At 47.5% G+C, this 13,151-nt stretch overlaps 1 protein-coding gene across 1 annotated transcript in view; it reads right to left on the reverse strand.

Moving 5' to 3' along the window:
• The window catches only part of FA2H (fatty acid 2-hydroxylase), a 92,536-nt gene that overhangs the window by 21,079 nt on the left and 58,306 nt on the right, over nucleotides 1-13,151 (reverse strand). The window contains exons 2-3 of the mRNA XM_053271116.1: nucleotides 5,905-6,000; nucleotides 499-641 (exon numbers count right to left, since the gene is read on the reverse strand). Of these exons, the coding sequence (XP_053127091.1) occupies nucleotides 499-641; nucleotides 5,905-6,000 (239 nt within the window). The remainder of the gene's footprint in view (nucleotides 1-498; nucleotides 642-5,904; nucleotides 6,001-13,151) is intronic.

Consider the following 13,151-nt stretch of genomic DNA (forward strand, 5'->3'; position numbering starts at 1 on the left):
TTTTTGTGCAAAAAGGTGACCAATGACAGAGGTCTATAAAGTTATGCATGGTGTGGAGAGAGTGGAGAGAGAGAAATTCTCCCCCTTCTCTCCCAGCACTAGAACCAGGGGTCATCCTATGGAACTGAGTGCCAGGGAATTTAGGACCAGCACAAGGAAATACTTTTTCACGCAGTCCTGTTGGCTATATACTACCTCCCGACACAGAGGCAGGATGCCTCCAAATCCCAGTTGCATGGGAGCAACAGCAGGAGAGAGGGCATGCACACATACCTCTTGCCTGTGGGCTTCCCAGACCTTGGGCCTGATCCAGCGGGGTTGTTCTTATAAGTAAAGTTTAGAGGTCCATTGACTCCCCTGCCAATCAATGATTTGGTGACTTCTGCGGACAGCCTTATGAGGCATTCCGAGCCTCGTAAGAGGAAGAGTCTGAACTGCAGAGCCCCAAGGCACCCTCAACCCATCAAAACTGAAATGGGACATGCTCCAGAGCCTCACCAGGCTGTTTTGGAGAGAGACTCAATGAAATCCGAGTGAAATAAGCGAATAGGCCGATCCACCGGTTGATGCACCCATTCATCGTACTTCTCTCCCAAGTAGCCCACCTGCCAGAGCAATGGTTTACGCCAGTCCACGAGGTCCTGGAGAACAGAGAGAGAGAGAGAGAGAAAGAAAGTAGACAGAGTCAGGCATTAGGGTAAGAAGACCTGGTGTTCTTGGGACCCACTCTAGCTTTATGGTTAGAACCATTACTCAGGACCTTCCAAGAAGCAGATGCAAAGTAGTAGGGAAGTGCAAAGCGATTCAAATTCAGATCAATTCAACTTGAATCTGAGTGATTTGAGTAATATGGATTTGAATTGAATCACTCCTTAAAAGGGCAATTTGATTCAAATTTGAATCTTTAAAATTTGATTTGAATTTGATTCAAGAGCTCAGGCCCCTGATTGGTTTTAAAAGGCACCAAAACAGGGTCAAATTGATTCAAATTCAAATTGAATTTTTGGACCAGATTCAAAAATTTGAATTTAAAATCCATTTTTTGGAATTTTTTTCAAATTCAAAGCAAATAAAAAATATTCAATTTGTGCACATCTTTGATTGCAATGAAGAACATGGCATATTCAACAATTCTAGAGAAGACCAAGAAAGAAGCAAAGACCAGGGAAGGGGTGGGAGTCAAATTCAGGGTCTGGAGCATCTCAGCTTTCATCAAAATTTTGTCCCTACTGACCTCAAAAATATACTAAGAAATATGTCACAATGCTTGATTGAGGAGGAAAGTTGGCAGGGTCTGCTCTGGTTTGAATTTGGATGGGTGACTAAATGTCAGCACTTAAAGATATTCCCCTTAGGGGATGAGCCCATATCTCAGTGGAAGAGCATCTGCAGGCTTGCATTCACAAGGTCCCAGGTTCACTCCCGGGCAGCATCTCCAGGTAGGGCTGGGAAGGATTCCTCCTTGAAACCTTGGAGAGCTGCTGCGTCAGAGCAGACCAGGGACAGGCAACCTTTGGTACTCCAGCTGTTGCTAAACTACAACTCCCATCATCCCACATGAATTGTGGCTGGGGGTGATTTGAGTTGTAGTTCAACAATAGCCGGAGTGCAAGAAGTTGCTTACCCTTGGTGTCGACAGTACTGAGTTAGATGGACTAATGATCTGACCCTGTATCTTCCTGTGATCTGATCCTGTATCTGACCCTGTATCTTCCTGTGATTCCCTTGACGCTCCACACGGCTAAGAAAACTGGAATAAGTTATGCAAAATAGCTTTTAGGAAGCATGAGAGATAGCTCACTTTGCATCCTCTTTCTAAAGTAAATAATGGACATTGTATTTCTGTTTTAATTCAAGCATCTCGTTAAATTGTATTTTTAAATTAAAAATAAATTTTTATCTCGAGAGCTAAGGATGCAAATGTGAATGTCACAACTGAATATTTTAACTTGGTATAAGAGCTCCTGTATAATTAGATTGTGACTGTTCAGGTATGGTGTTATTTTTTGAATATTGCATATTAGATAATAATCTAATAATCTAATCTAAATATTGCATAATTAGATAATATGCAATATTCAAAAAATAACACCATACCTGAACAGTCACAATCTAATTATACAGGAGCTCTTATACCAAGTTAAAATATTCAGTTGTGACATTCACATTTGCATCCTTAGCTCTTGAGATAAAAATTTATTATTGGATTCCAGGCAACATACATTTTTACATTCAGTGTTTGATTTTTAAATATGCAGATGGGCTTACAAGCTTAAACTCTGTTCAGTTCAGTTTATTATGATCATTGATCAAATATACAAATCCAGATAAAATGGGTCCTTAAAAGTGGATAGTGGATACTGATACTGTGTACACACACACACACACACACACACACACACACACACTATTAAAACTGAAACCTAAAATTGAAATAAACTAGAATTCATTCATTCATTCATTCATTCATTCATTCATTCATTCGATTTCTATACCGCCCTTCCAAAAATGGCTCAGGGCGGTTTACACAGAAAAATAACAAACAAATAAGTAATGGAACAGGATGAGGAAAAAACAAAAACCTGTATTATCCATTTCAAACTAAACGTGCAGATCTTAATCGTAGCCGTACAAAATTTGGCCACCAGATGCGAGACATTGGTGTATTTATCAGAAATAAGTTTAGATAAGACATGTCAGAGTTATTAGGGTATCTAAAAGCAACAGGAACAATGTACCTAAAATGCAAATAACTATAGAAGGAACAATACAAAAGCACATAGCCAAATGTTTCAAGATCACTACTCCCACAAGGACACAGTCTCTCCGAATAAGGGACAAGCGGAACCCCTTGCAACATTTTGAGAAACCATTTCCCCTTTCTATATATGGTCAAGCATTTCCTTTCCTGTGTCGTACTGCAGTTGAAAGGTATAAAGTCAAGGTTTCTCTCTCTCTCTCTCTCTCTCTCTCTCTCTCTCTCTCTCTCTCTCTCGGAATTGGGTTCCACATTTCAAGAGACAAAGTTTCAGGACAAGAATAAATTAACATGGTTGTAAGATTTTACTCACTGTATCAGTTATCTGCGCCCTGCCTTGAGATATGCTCTTATGAAAGGCAGAATATTAACATAACTATCCATACATACATAACTGGCTTTTTTCTAAAATCAAACTGCTCTTCTAACATAACCACCAGAGGAGAGAAAAATCCCTCTTTAACATCTTCCTCTTGATTAACACAAGTGGCATAGGTTATGCAAAACAGGTTTTTTGTTTTTGTTTAAAGCATTACGTAAATTGGCGCTGTGCTTTTCTTTGTGCAGGATTTTACGTCCCCTGCCCCCGCAGATTATACCTGTTCTCCTGAACATAATTATGCAAAGGTATTGGGCGGGGTGGGATTGTGTTTGTCATGAATAATGTCTATATCACTTTTTCATCTGTAATAAGCAATGCTGCTTACATTGCTGAATGAAAACCGTACATAACAACAGCTTTCAAACAGCTCAGTTCAGACAACCAAACAGATCATGATATAAAAATATGAACACATAACTATGAGCACCCTGTTTATGGAATAGCCTCCCCAGTGAGGTTCGCCTGGCTTCATCACTTTGTTCTTTTAGACACCAGGTAAAGACCTTTTTGTTCACCCAGGCCTTTTGAATTTTCATTTTAAAATAAATTTCATTTTAAAATAAAGCAGTTTTTAAGCTGCTTTGTATTGTATTTTGTATTTTCTTTTCAGCTTTTTTGTCTGTTATGATTTAATGTGTTATTTGTTTTTATTGTATGTTATAATCTTCGGTTGTGAGCTGCACAGAGAACGATTTGTTATGGGGTGGCTAACAAAATTATTATTATTATTTTACACAGTCAAACAGGTGTTATTGACTGGTTTGTTTTATCCAGACATCGAGTCCTTCCCAAGGACCTGGGATGCCAGGATTTTATTGTCAATGTTGTTGCTGTTGTTATAGGTATCGTCGCAGAATATAGGCTGTTCCCAGTAAAGCTGCTTTTTGTAATTGGCTGATGGTGATTTCTGTGGCCCCGATGGTGTTGAGGTGCTCTTCAAGGTGTTTTGGAATTGCACTTAGGGTCCCAGGAGTAATTGGTGCCCTAGGTGCAATTCCAAAACAACTTGGGAGGGAAGGTTCCACAGGGATTCCCTCCCTGGCATCTCCTGATAGGACTCCTGCCTGCAACTTTGGAGAAACCGCTGCCAGTCTGTGTAGACAATACTGAGCTAGATAGTTCAAGGGTCTGACTCGGTGGAAAGCAGCTTCCTATACAATGCTGAGAGTGACCTGGAGTTGTCTTGTAAACCGCCAGAGAACTTGCGTTTTGGGCAGTATAAAAATATGATTGATAGATAGATAGATAGATAGATAGATAGATAGATAGATAGATAGATAGATAGATAGAAGAGAGGCATCAAAGAGAGACAGGGCAGTAATAATGGGTGACTTCAACTACCCAAAGTGTGTCGTCAAGTTGACTCCTGGTGACCACAAAGCCCTGTGATTGTCTTTGGTAGAATACAGGACCACTGCTATCTCCCACACAGTATGAGATGATGCCTTTTAGCATCTTCCTATAACACTGCTCCTCAATATAGTACCAGCAGGGATTTGGACCGGCTACCGCTGACATGCTAGTCAAGTAATTTCCCCACTGTGCCATTAGGTGGCTTCGACCCATGCATAGATTGGATAAATTCCCATTCAGGTAATGAAAGAAGAGACCAAATTTCTAGACATGCGAAATGACTGTGCCTTAGAACAGTTTATCGCAGAACCAACCAGAGGGATGGTGACCTTGGACTTAATCCTGAGTGGTGCCCAGGACCTGGTGCAAGATGTCAGAGTTGCAGAACCATTGGGTAGCAGTGACCATAGCGTGATCCTCTGGTCTATGACCGTAATAAAGATTGATTAGATTAGATTAGTGTGATCCAATTCAGACAATCGCACCTGGACCCACAAGTGCGGCTGGGCTTTCTGGCCAGCCGGCCTGCTTCTTCTCTCCCCCCACCCTTCTCCTCCCTGGCGCTTTCTGCCTGGTGGGCTGGCCGGAAAGCTGGCCTGCCTCATCCACCCGCCCGCCAACTCCCGGCAGAAGCTGCCTCCCACCGCTGCCTCCTCCCTGAGGCCCGCCTGGCCCGCCACCACCTCCTGCTCCCTGAGGCCAGGCCAGGCCAGCCTGCCTCCTCCCACCTGCAACCAGCATCACTATTTCCCGCCCCCATTGCTATCCTATCTGGCAGTTGCTTGCGAATTTTTGTTGGAGCTGCCATGCATGGGATTAGTGACGGGTACGTTTAAGACAATTATATATAAAGAAGAAGAAGATCTCTAAAGATAAAGAAGATAGATAGAAAAAGGACAGCTGAGTAACAAAGCAAGCCCCAGCGCCATTCTGGTTTTAAGATGAATTAAAAGTCCTCTTCAGATGTTTTGAGCAGAGACATGGCACTCAAATCGGTCTCAAAGTGGGTTTGGAAGTCCCGCCCACCGGTCAATCAATCCAGGCAGCCGCCAATCACGGAAATGGCAGTCATCACAATGACAAACACACCTGTGACAAACACTCCTGTAACCATGAGTGGTGCGCTGCCTGCCTGGACTGATCGACAAGGACTTCCAGACCTGCTTTGAGACTCCGTACTCAAGGACAGAGTCCGAAAGTCGTATTCGTGTCGTATTTGCATCTTGTACTCGAGTACAGTGTTTCTATTAACAACAGCTAAAGAGGGCTCATCATCATCTCTGGAACACTACCTGCTGAGCACATGCCCTTGCTTGTGATTGTGTTCAGGGAGCAGAGGGCTTTCCACAGCTTGGCTTTTAACCTCCACAGTGTATTCAGTTTTATAGGTACTTCCTTTTCTAGAGCTTACGTTATCGTCATCCACTGCTTTGCATCTGGGATCCATCCTCCTCTCTGTCGTCACTCCGGCTTGGGGGCTGGCCGACTTCCATTTCTGGAGGCAGCTCTGAGAGACGAGAAAAAACAGAGAGAAAGAGAATTCAGAGCATGTAACCTTGTGCTTCTCAGAACATCCCCATGCCAGCTTCTGCCCACAGCTGCTTCTGCTTTGCTTGGCTAAGACAGCACCAGCCTGAAACTTTTGCAGGTTTCTAACTGCACAGCCTTGTGTCCAAGCCAGCAGACTCACCAAACTGGGCACCATCACATCTTACCAGTATTGTGTAATCTGCTTTGTGAGCTTTTTGTTGAAAGAGGCTGTAGGAATATTCTAAATAAAAATAATACATGCACAGAGGTGCACCTAGGCACACCGACCACCTGCACCGAAAGGCCTTTGGAGCTGCCGCCCCCGGTTGGAGCCCTCCCCCCAGCTGCAAGTTAAACATCATCACCTGAAGTGCCCCCCCACAAGTTAAGCATCACCCCCCTACACACACACACACACACACACACACACACCCCTCCCGTGACACCCAGTATTTTTAGCACGTGGGTTCTTGAGGGCACAAACAGCAACTGAACTCACAAGAATGTAAGAATCTAAAATAGGTATATTTATGCAAATATGCATGGAACTTCGCATATTCCCATTGCACATATTTCTTTCTCCACTCCCCGCTCTGTCTCTAAAGCAGAGGTCATGCTCAGCACCCAGCACAGGTCACAGTCAGCCAGCCGGTGCAGCGTGGGCCGGCGGCGTGGCCACCAGACCACCCGGGACAGACCAAAGAGGATTTGGGGGGGGCCCAGGGGGTGTGGAGGCCCTGGACTTCAGCCCAGAACTCCAGGGGTAAGATTGCCTCATATACACACATGTCGAAAGGGCTACACGATTTAGAATGCGGTCAGCATCCTTGGCACCTCAGCTGTTGTTGAACCACTCCCATCATCCTGTTGAGCTGCAATCAAGAGGGCAGCTCAACAGGCACTGGGGAAAGCCAAGGCTCCCTGCCCTGCTTAACAATGTGTCTTCCCAGGGCGGCCCTTTCATGAGGCAGAGTGGAGCAGTTGCCTCAGGCGGCAGACACTAATCAGGTGGGAAGACGCCTCCCCCTCTCATAAGCCCTTCAAAGCTTGCAAAAGACACCAGAGGAGAAGAGGCGGCTACTGGCAACCGTCCCTCCACCCCACCTTCCACACCACTTGCATGCTTGCAGTTTTGAAAGAAGCTGGCTCCACCAGGCCATGGGACAAAGACGCAGGTAGTGCTTATCTTGGGCCACCCTGTGTTTTGCTGATAATTTTAGCTTTCTTCTTTTTTTTTTAAAGCAAGCTTCTGAACTCAGACAATACCACGTAAGCAGCAGCCCATCGTGCGCGGAGGCGTGGGAGCCCACCATTCTGCCCCCGCCCACCCCACGTGGCATCCCCACTTCCTCATGATCACACGGGCTGGGAGGGCATCCAGATCAGCTCCATAATGCTCATCCGGAACCCCAGAAACTTGGAAATATATGGGTGGCACCTCCTTTAACCCCTGCTAACGGGGCAAAGAGGCCCCTTTGAAAGGGCTGCCTTGCTTATATTTAGCAGGGGAGGGGGCAAATGGCCCATTTCACCCCCAACACAGCATCCCATCTGTGGCTGGTGGTGCTTTCTACCTTGCGTTTATTTTCAGATTGTGAGCCTTTTGGGGACAGCTTCTCTTGACGTGGCAAAGAGGCACATTCTAAAGTGGTGGCTCTTGTACACCTAGCAGGGAGAGCAGCTGGCCCTATCCAGCCCCAGCACAACATCCCTCCAGAGTTGTTTCTGGTGTAGACCAGAGTGTGAGCCCTTTTGGCACAGGGAACCATCTTATTTATTATTCCTATGAAGTGAGACTAAGGCCCATGTAAACATGTGGCTGGATAGATTGTTATTTGTTTAAGTTTTTAGTAAACCACTTCGAGAGGTTCGCCTGAAAAGCGGTATACAAATGCTAAATAAAATAAATAAATGCATACATACATACATACTCCTATGCCTGGCACTGGCAATTCAGAAACAAAAGATATGAAGGCTTGAGGGGATGAAACCAGACAGGGCAATCACTTCTCTAGTTCAGACTTTTCCAGCAAGGAATCCAAGTTAGGGATGGAGGAGCAGAGTTCGAATTGGGCGGCCGTGTTCCAAGCACACGAGCTGCCCAGCGATCAGGAGTTGCCTGGCCTCACCTCTCCTCTCCATCCTTCTGCCTGCCTCACCGCCCACTCGCCAAGCTCCCACTGACCATTCGCCAGGTTCCCAGGCTAATGGGAAGCAAGGACGTCCAGAAGGGAGCCTTCTTGTTTCCCACTGGCCCAGAGCCGGCTGGGAAGTCACAACGTGCATGCCCCTTGTCTGTGCATCAGAGTGTGAGTGCATTGTGCATTCCCAGCCAGCTCTGGGCTGGAGGGGAGAAAGGAGGCCCCATTGGGGGCTTCTCACCAGCCTGAGAGCCGGTGAGTGGTCAGGAGCGGCATTGCAGGCAGCGAGAGCCATGAGTAGCACCACCACAGGTGAGCAGAGCGCCCTGGACCACCAGGGGGCAGCCACACCACACCACAGTTGTGGGAGGGAGGCTGCCCATGTGGGTGTATTGAACACAGGCCTCTTTGCCCTCCCAGCACCCCTGGGATGGGGTGAGTATTTGAAGCAAGGGGGCTAGGGAGTGCTCTTGAACCTACGGAGTTGCCACCTGAGGAGACAGATGATGGGTCCATCTAGCTCAGGATGGTCTACGCCGAATAGGAATCAATTCTGGGGCCTCTTGCATCCAAACCATGGATGGGGCCTCTTGCATCCAAACCATGCGCTCCACCTTTGCAAAACTGCCTTGTATGCATCAGATGCCCAGCCTGTCTGCACTGGCTGGCAGCGGCTCTCCAAGGTTTCCGGCAGGGGTCTCTCTCAGCTCTACCTGGAGATGCTGCCAGGGACCGAACCTGCTCTGTACACAGAGCAGGTGCTCTGCCACTGAGCTAGGGAGCCTCCTCTGAACCGACAGTCTTTTAAAAGGAAGAAACGAGAAGCAACTTGTTTCTCAATGAGCCAAAATGCCTTCCAGAGGTTAGAAAGCCAAAACAGACTGTGAAATCCCCACACCGGCTGTGGCAACAGCCTGTCCACCGCCCAGTTGGGCTTCCATGGAAGGGGTTAAAGGTGTCCCACCTCCTCCATGGAACAGTATGGCAGTGTATGTCCGTTCTACAGGCATTTCGCAGGGAGCTAATGATCGAGCAGCACCAGAAGATCTGCCAAGCATGCATCACTCTAGGGATGTGCAAACTGGCTCAAAGTCAAGCTGGTTCGCCTTCAAGCCGGGCCTGTTTGATGGCTCACCTGGAGCCAAACCGGGCCTGGTTTGGTTCAGCTTGACATTAAGCCAACCCCATCCCCCCTCCGGGCCAGACCCAGGCATGCAAATAGCCAGTGCGCATGCGTGGTGGTCTTCAAAATGGCCACTGCGAGCAGGGGGAGGGGCGGAAATGCCCATAAACAGCCCTAAAAAGACCAGGGGGAGGCTGGCAGGGGGGTGGGAACTGTTGGAGACCCCCCCTCCCGCTGCCACGGCAGCACAACCTGGAGGCCATCCAACCAGCCAGGAAGTTTTATTTTAAAAAAAATATGTTTTTTTGTTTTTGGATCCCTGCCTTTGAGCTGGGCCTGAACTGGTTCAGCCTCGAGCCGAACTGGGGCCTGGCTCAACGTGCATGGAACCGAACCAGGCCCATTTCAGTTCGAGTCCAGTTCAATTCGAACTTGGCTTCCCAGTTTCATTCACAGCCCTACATCACTCCATTAACTTAACAGCCCAGTGGCTGGGAGAAAAGCATAGGAGCCTGCCCACAAGCGAACCTGAGCCTCTGCATCACGTTCCGTCTCCAGGGACTGGGCTAGCTGCCAGCAGAAACCAGCACCAAGGAAAGCACAGTTCTGTGCGGAGGTCAGCACAGTGGGAAATGTCTCTCGCACAGTTTAGAACACCATCTCTTGTCACTTCTACCTGACTCAGTTCTTTAGCCTCCATCCTCAAAATGCCTGGCTCAGGAACAGGAATATGCTCAGTATCCTCTGCCGTGAAGACGGACGCAAAGAACTCATTTAGCTTCTCTGCAACCTCCATATCCTCCTTAATAATTCCTTTCACTCCCTCGTTGTCTAATGGTCCAACCGACTCCCTGGCAGGTTTCCTGCTTCTGATGTATTTAAAGACGTTTTTGTTATTCCCCTGTATAAGTTTTTCTTATTCCCCTGTTTGTTATTCTTCCTCTCTGAAAGGATACTTCTGAGGAAACCATGCTTCTGAACTTCAACCAATCTGGCTGATCCAGAAATTATCGACTCTCAGGCCTGAGCACCTGACAACGCAATATCCCTGGAGCTCTAAAGCTAAGAACATACCTGGAAGCTCTGTTGCGAGATTTGGCTTTTTTAAAGCCATATTTTGGGTTACGGCCCATTTGACTCACGAGTATACCCCTTAGGTTCTGGCCACCCTGCGGAAGGGCTCTCAGTGGTAGAGCACACATTTTGCATGCAGAAGGGCCCCTGTTCCATCCCTGGCAAACTGGGCTGGGAAAGATCCCAACCAGAAACCCCGGAAAGCTGCTGCCACCAGTCAGTGTAGACAATGCTAAGCTAAATGGACCAAGGGTCTGACTCAGAAGACAGCTTCATATGTTCTCCACTGTACTACGCAGTACAATCTGCCCACCCAGCCAAGATGAGTTATTGGACCTTCTCCAGTGAGAATCAACGGCTCCATTTTTAAGCTGATGCCCAGGTTTTAGTCAAGTCAGCCCGCTGTGATATCTTCCAGCCTCTCTCCATCTCCTGTCTTCATCACAAAGCTCCTCCCCACACCCCACCTTGCGAAATCTGGCTCCAAGAAAGCTTTGCAGGCCTTCCCAATTGGTGACACCCATAAGCATTGATGCCAGCAGTATTTCGGAGCTGCTCTAATTGCAGGGACCGGAAGCACAACCTTTCAAATTCGGAGAGCTACCAGCCGCCCCAGCCCAGGCTGGCCCTACCTCCCAGCTGATCTTCCGGCCCAAAGCTCGGCCATCAGCACCAAGTGACTTACGCCATTCAAGGATATCAGGAGGGGGAGCGGTGGCTGCAACCAGACAGAAACATGGGAAGCGACCTGATTTGCAGGGCCACAAAGCAGGGGCAAAGTGATCTGCTTCTGGTGGCACACAGTTTTCACATGACACCCCTTGCTTTCCTCTTCCCTTCCTAACAGAAAATGAATGACTAGGGAGAGATTTGTGGGGAAAGGCACCAGAGGTGTGATCTTAACCAGCACCCACAAATTCAGGCTCAGCTCACTAGCCAGCCTTATCTGTGGTCACCACCAACACCCTTTCTTCCCTCAGATCCTTTTCTGGCTCTCAGGCAGAGGGCTTAGGAGAGAAGCAGGGTGCTGTCCAGATCACACACACTGTTCGGCAGTAAAATGCTTCAGCTTAGCAAGATCGTTTGGAAGACATAAATAGCTTGCGCAACCCTCCTGCAACGGGGAAATACAGCTATCTTTTTTGCGAAGCACATGCAACGTTGCAGGACTAGAACGCAAGGAGAGAATCCGAAAGAAGGCATCGGAAATGGGAACGGCACCTTGCTGACAGCAGAGGGACTGCGATGTTGAAAAACAGGCCGTATGGAAGGACACATAGTGGACAGTAGTGACACTGTAATCTGGGAAGTGCCCTGGTCTTCTGTCATTTGCAGCAGGATATGGAGAGGGTAAGGAACAGGGGGGGCCCTCTCATGCTTCTCAAACATGGCACGGAATGAGACCTCTGGGGAGGAGATCAGTTTGTCCTGCCCACCAGAGAGAGGGCTGGGGCCACTTGTCACTGACAAGCTGTCTAGCGCATCCGTAGGTACCTGAGCTTAAAAGAAAAAACGAGAAAGGGGAGGGTTCTCTAGCAAGGAAAAAAGGGAGGCCGAGACCCAGCCCAGCAGAAGGAAAAAGAAAAGAATCTCAAAGGGTAGAGCTATATGGAATTCATTGCGGAACTTTTTTCTGTATGAGCCCCATGCGTTTCGGTAACATGGCCTCCAACGGGGCAGTTATGTTATGGGTTATGTTAGTACATCACCTCGGCATAAGAGATATTGGCACAGGCGTTCCCAACCTTGGGTCCAACTACAACTCCCATCATCCCCAACCACAATGTTCCATCATCCCCATGGCAGCTGGCAGTGATGGGCGTTGTAGAACAATGTCAGCTGGGCGCTTTCCAGATTAGCTGCTCAACAGCGGCAGAATGCTTTTGTTCAGGCAAATTGCATTCAAAACGTAAATAGCAAAATGCCCAGCAGAGAGAGCAGTCTTGTGAAAACTAACAACCCGAAAAAACAGCAACTTTTAAACGCCGGATATACAACATTATAGCATTATATCGCAGCGATTACATTCAAAACAAGGCATCGGAATTATGAACGGCACCCTGCTGCCAGCGCCAAGACTGCAGTGTCGCAACACAGGAAGTGTGGAAGCACACTTCAGAGATCCACCGTGACCCCATTGCAGGGTCTAGTCTGGAAAGCGCCCTGGAGACCCAAGGTTGAGGACCCCTGTTTTAGAACCACAGCTAGTGAACATTTGTGTGGTCAGCAATGATTATTTTTGTACCCTCAGTGACAGCAAAGGAGACTGCTCCTCCGTGCCCAGGTGAGGCGCATCCCAGTTCAGCTGAGAAACATGCCAGAACAGCCAAAGAGCTACCACTTCCCACAAGCAGAAACCAAAGTTTTCACATCCATGGATTTGTGTCTCATAAGGATTATTTATCGAGAACATTTTTACCCTGCATTTCTCACAAGGATTCAAAGTGCCTTACAATAAAACGTGGAAATAAAAGGTTTCCGCTGCAAATGGACACTGGAAGTCCACCAAGTTCACTGTGGCTACTGGCCACTGTGGCTGGGGATTATGGGAGTTGTAGTCCAAAAAACAGCTGGCCTGCTTTAGGACTGGGTCCCCCTGTCTTCCAACCTGTGATCAAATGTTCAACATCTACCTCAGCAGCTGAGGGGTGTGGAATAGCATCTGATCCCTCATCAGCCTGGCTATTTGGTAGAAGAGCACCATAGACAGGGAGGGGAAAGGGGGACAGTTTGGCATTTTTGTTATACCTCTCACAGGAACATAGGAAGCTGCCATATACTGAGTCAGAC

Source organism: Hemicordylus capensis, chromosome 9, assembly GCF_027244095.1.
Source record: "Hemicordylus capensis ecotype Gifberg chromosome 9, rHemCap1.1.pri, whole genome shotgun sequence".
Lineage (NCBI taxonomy): Eukaryota > Metazoa > Chordata > Lepidosauria > Squamata > Cordylidae > Hemicordylus > Hemicordylus capensis.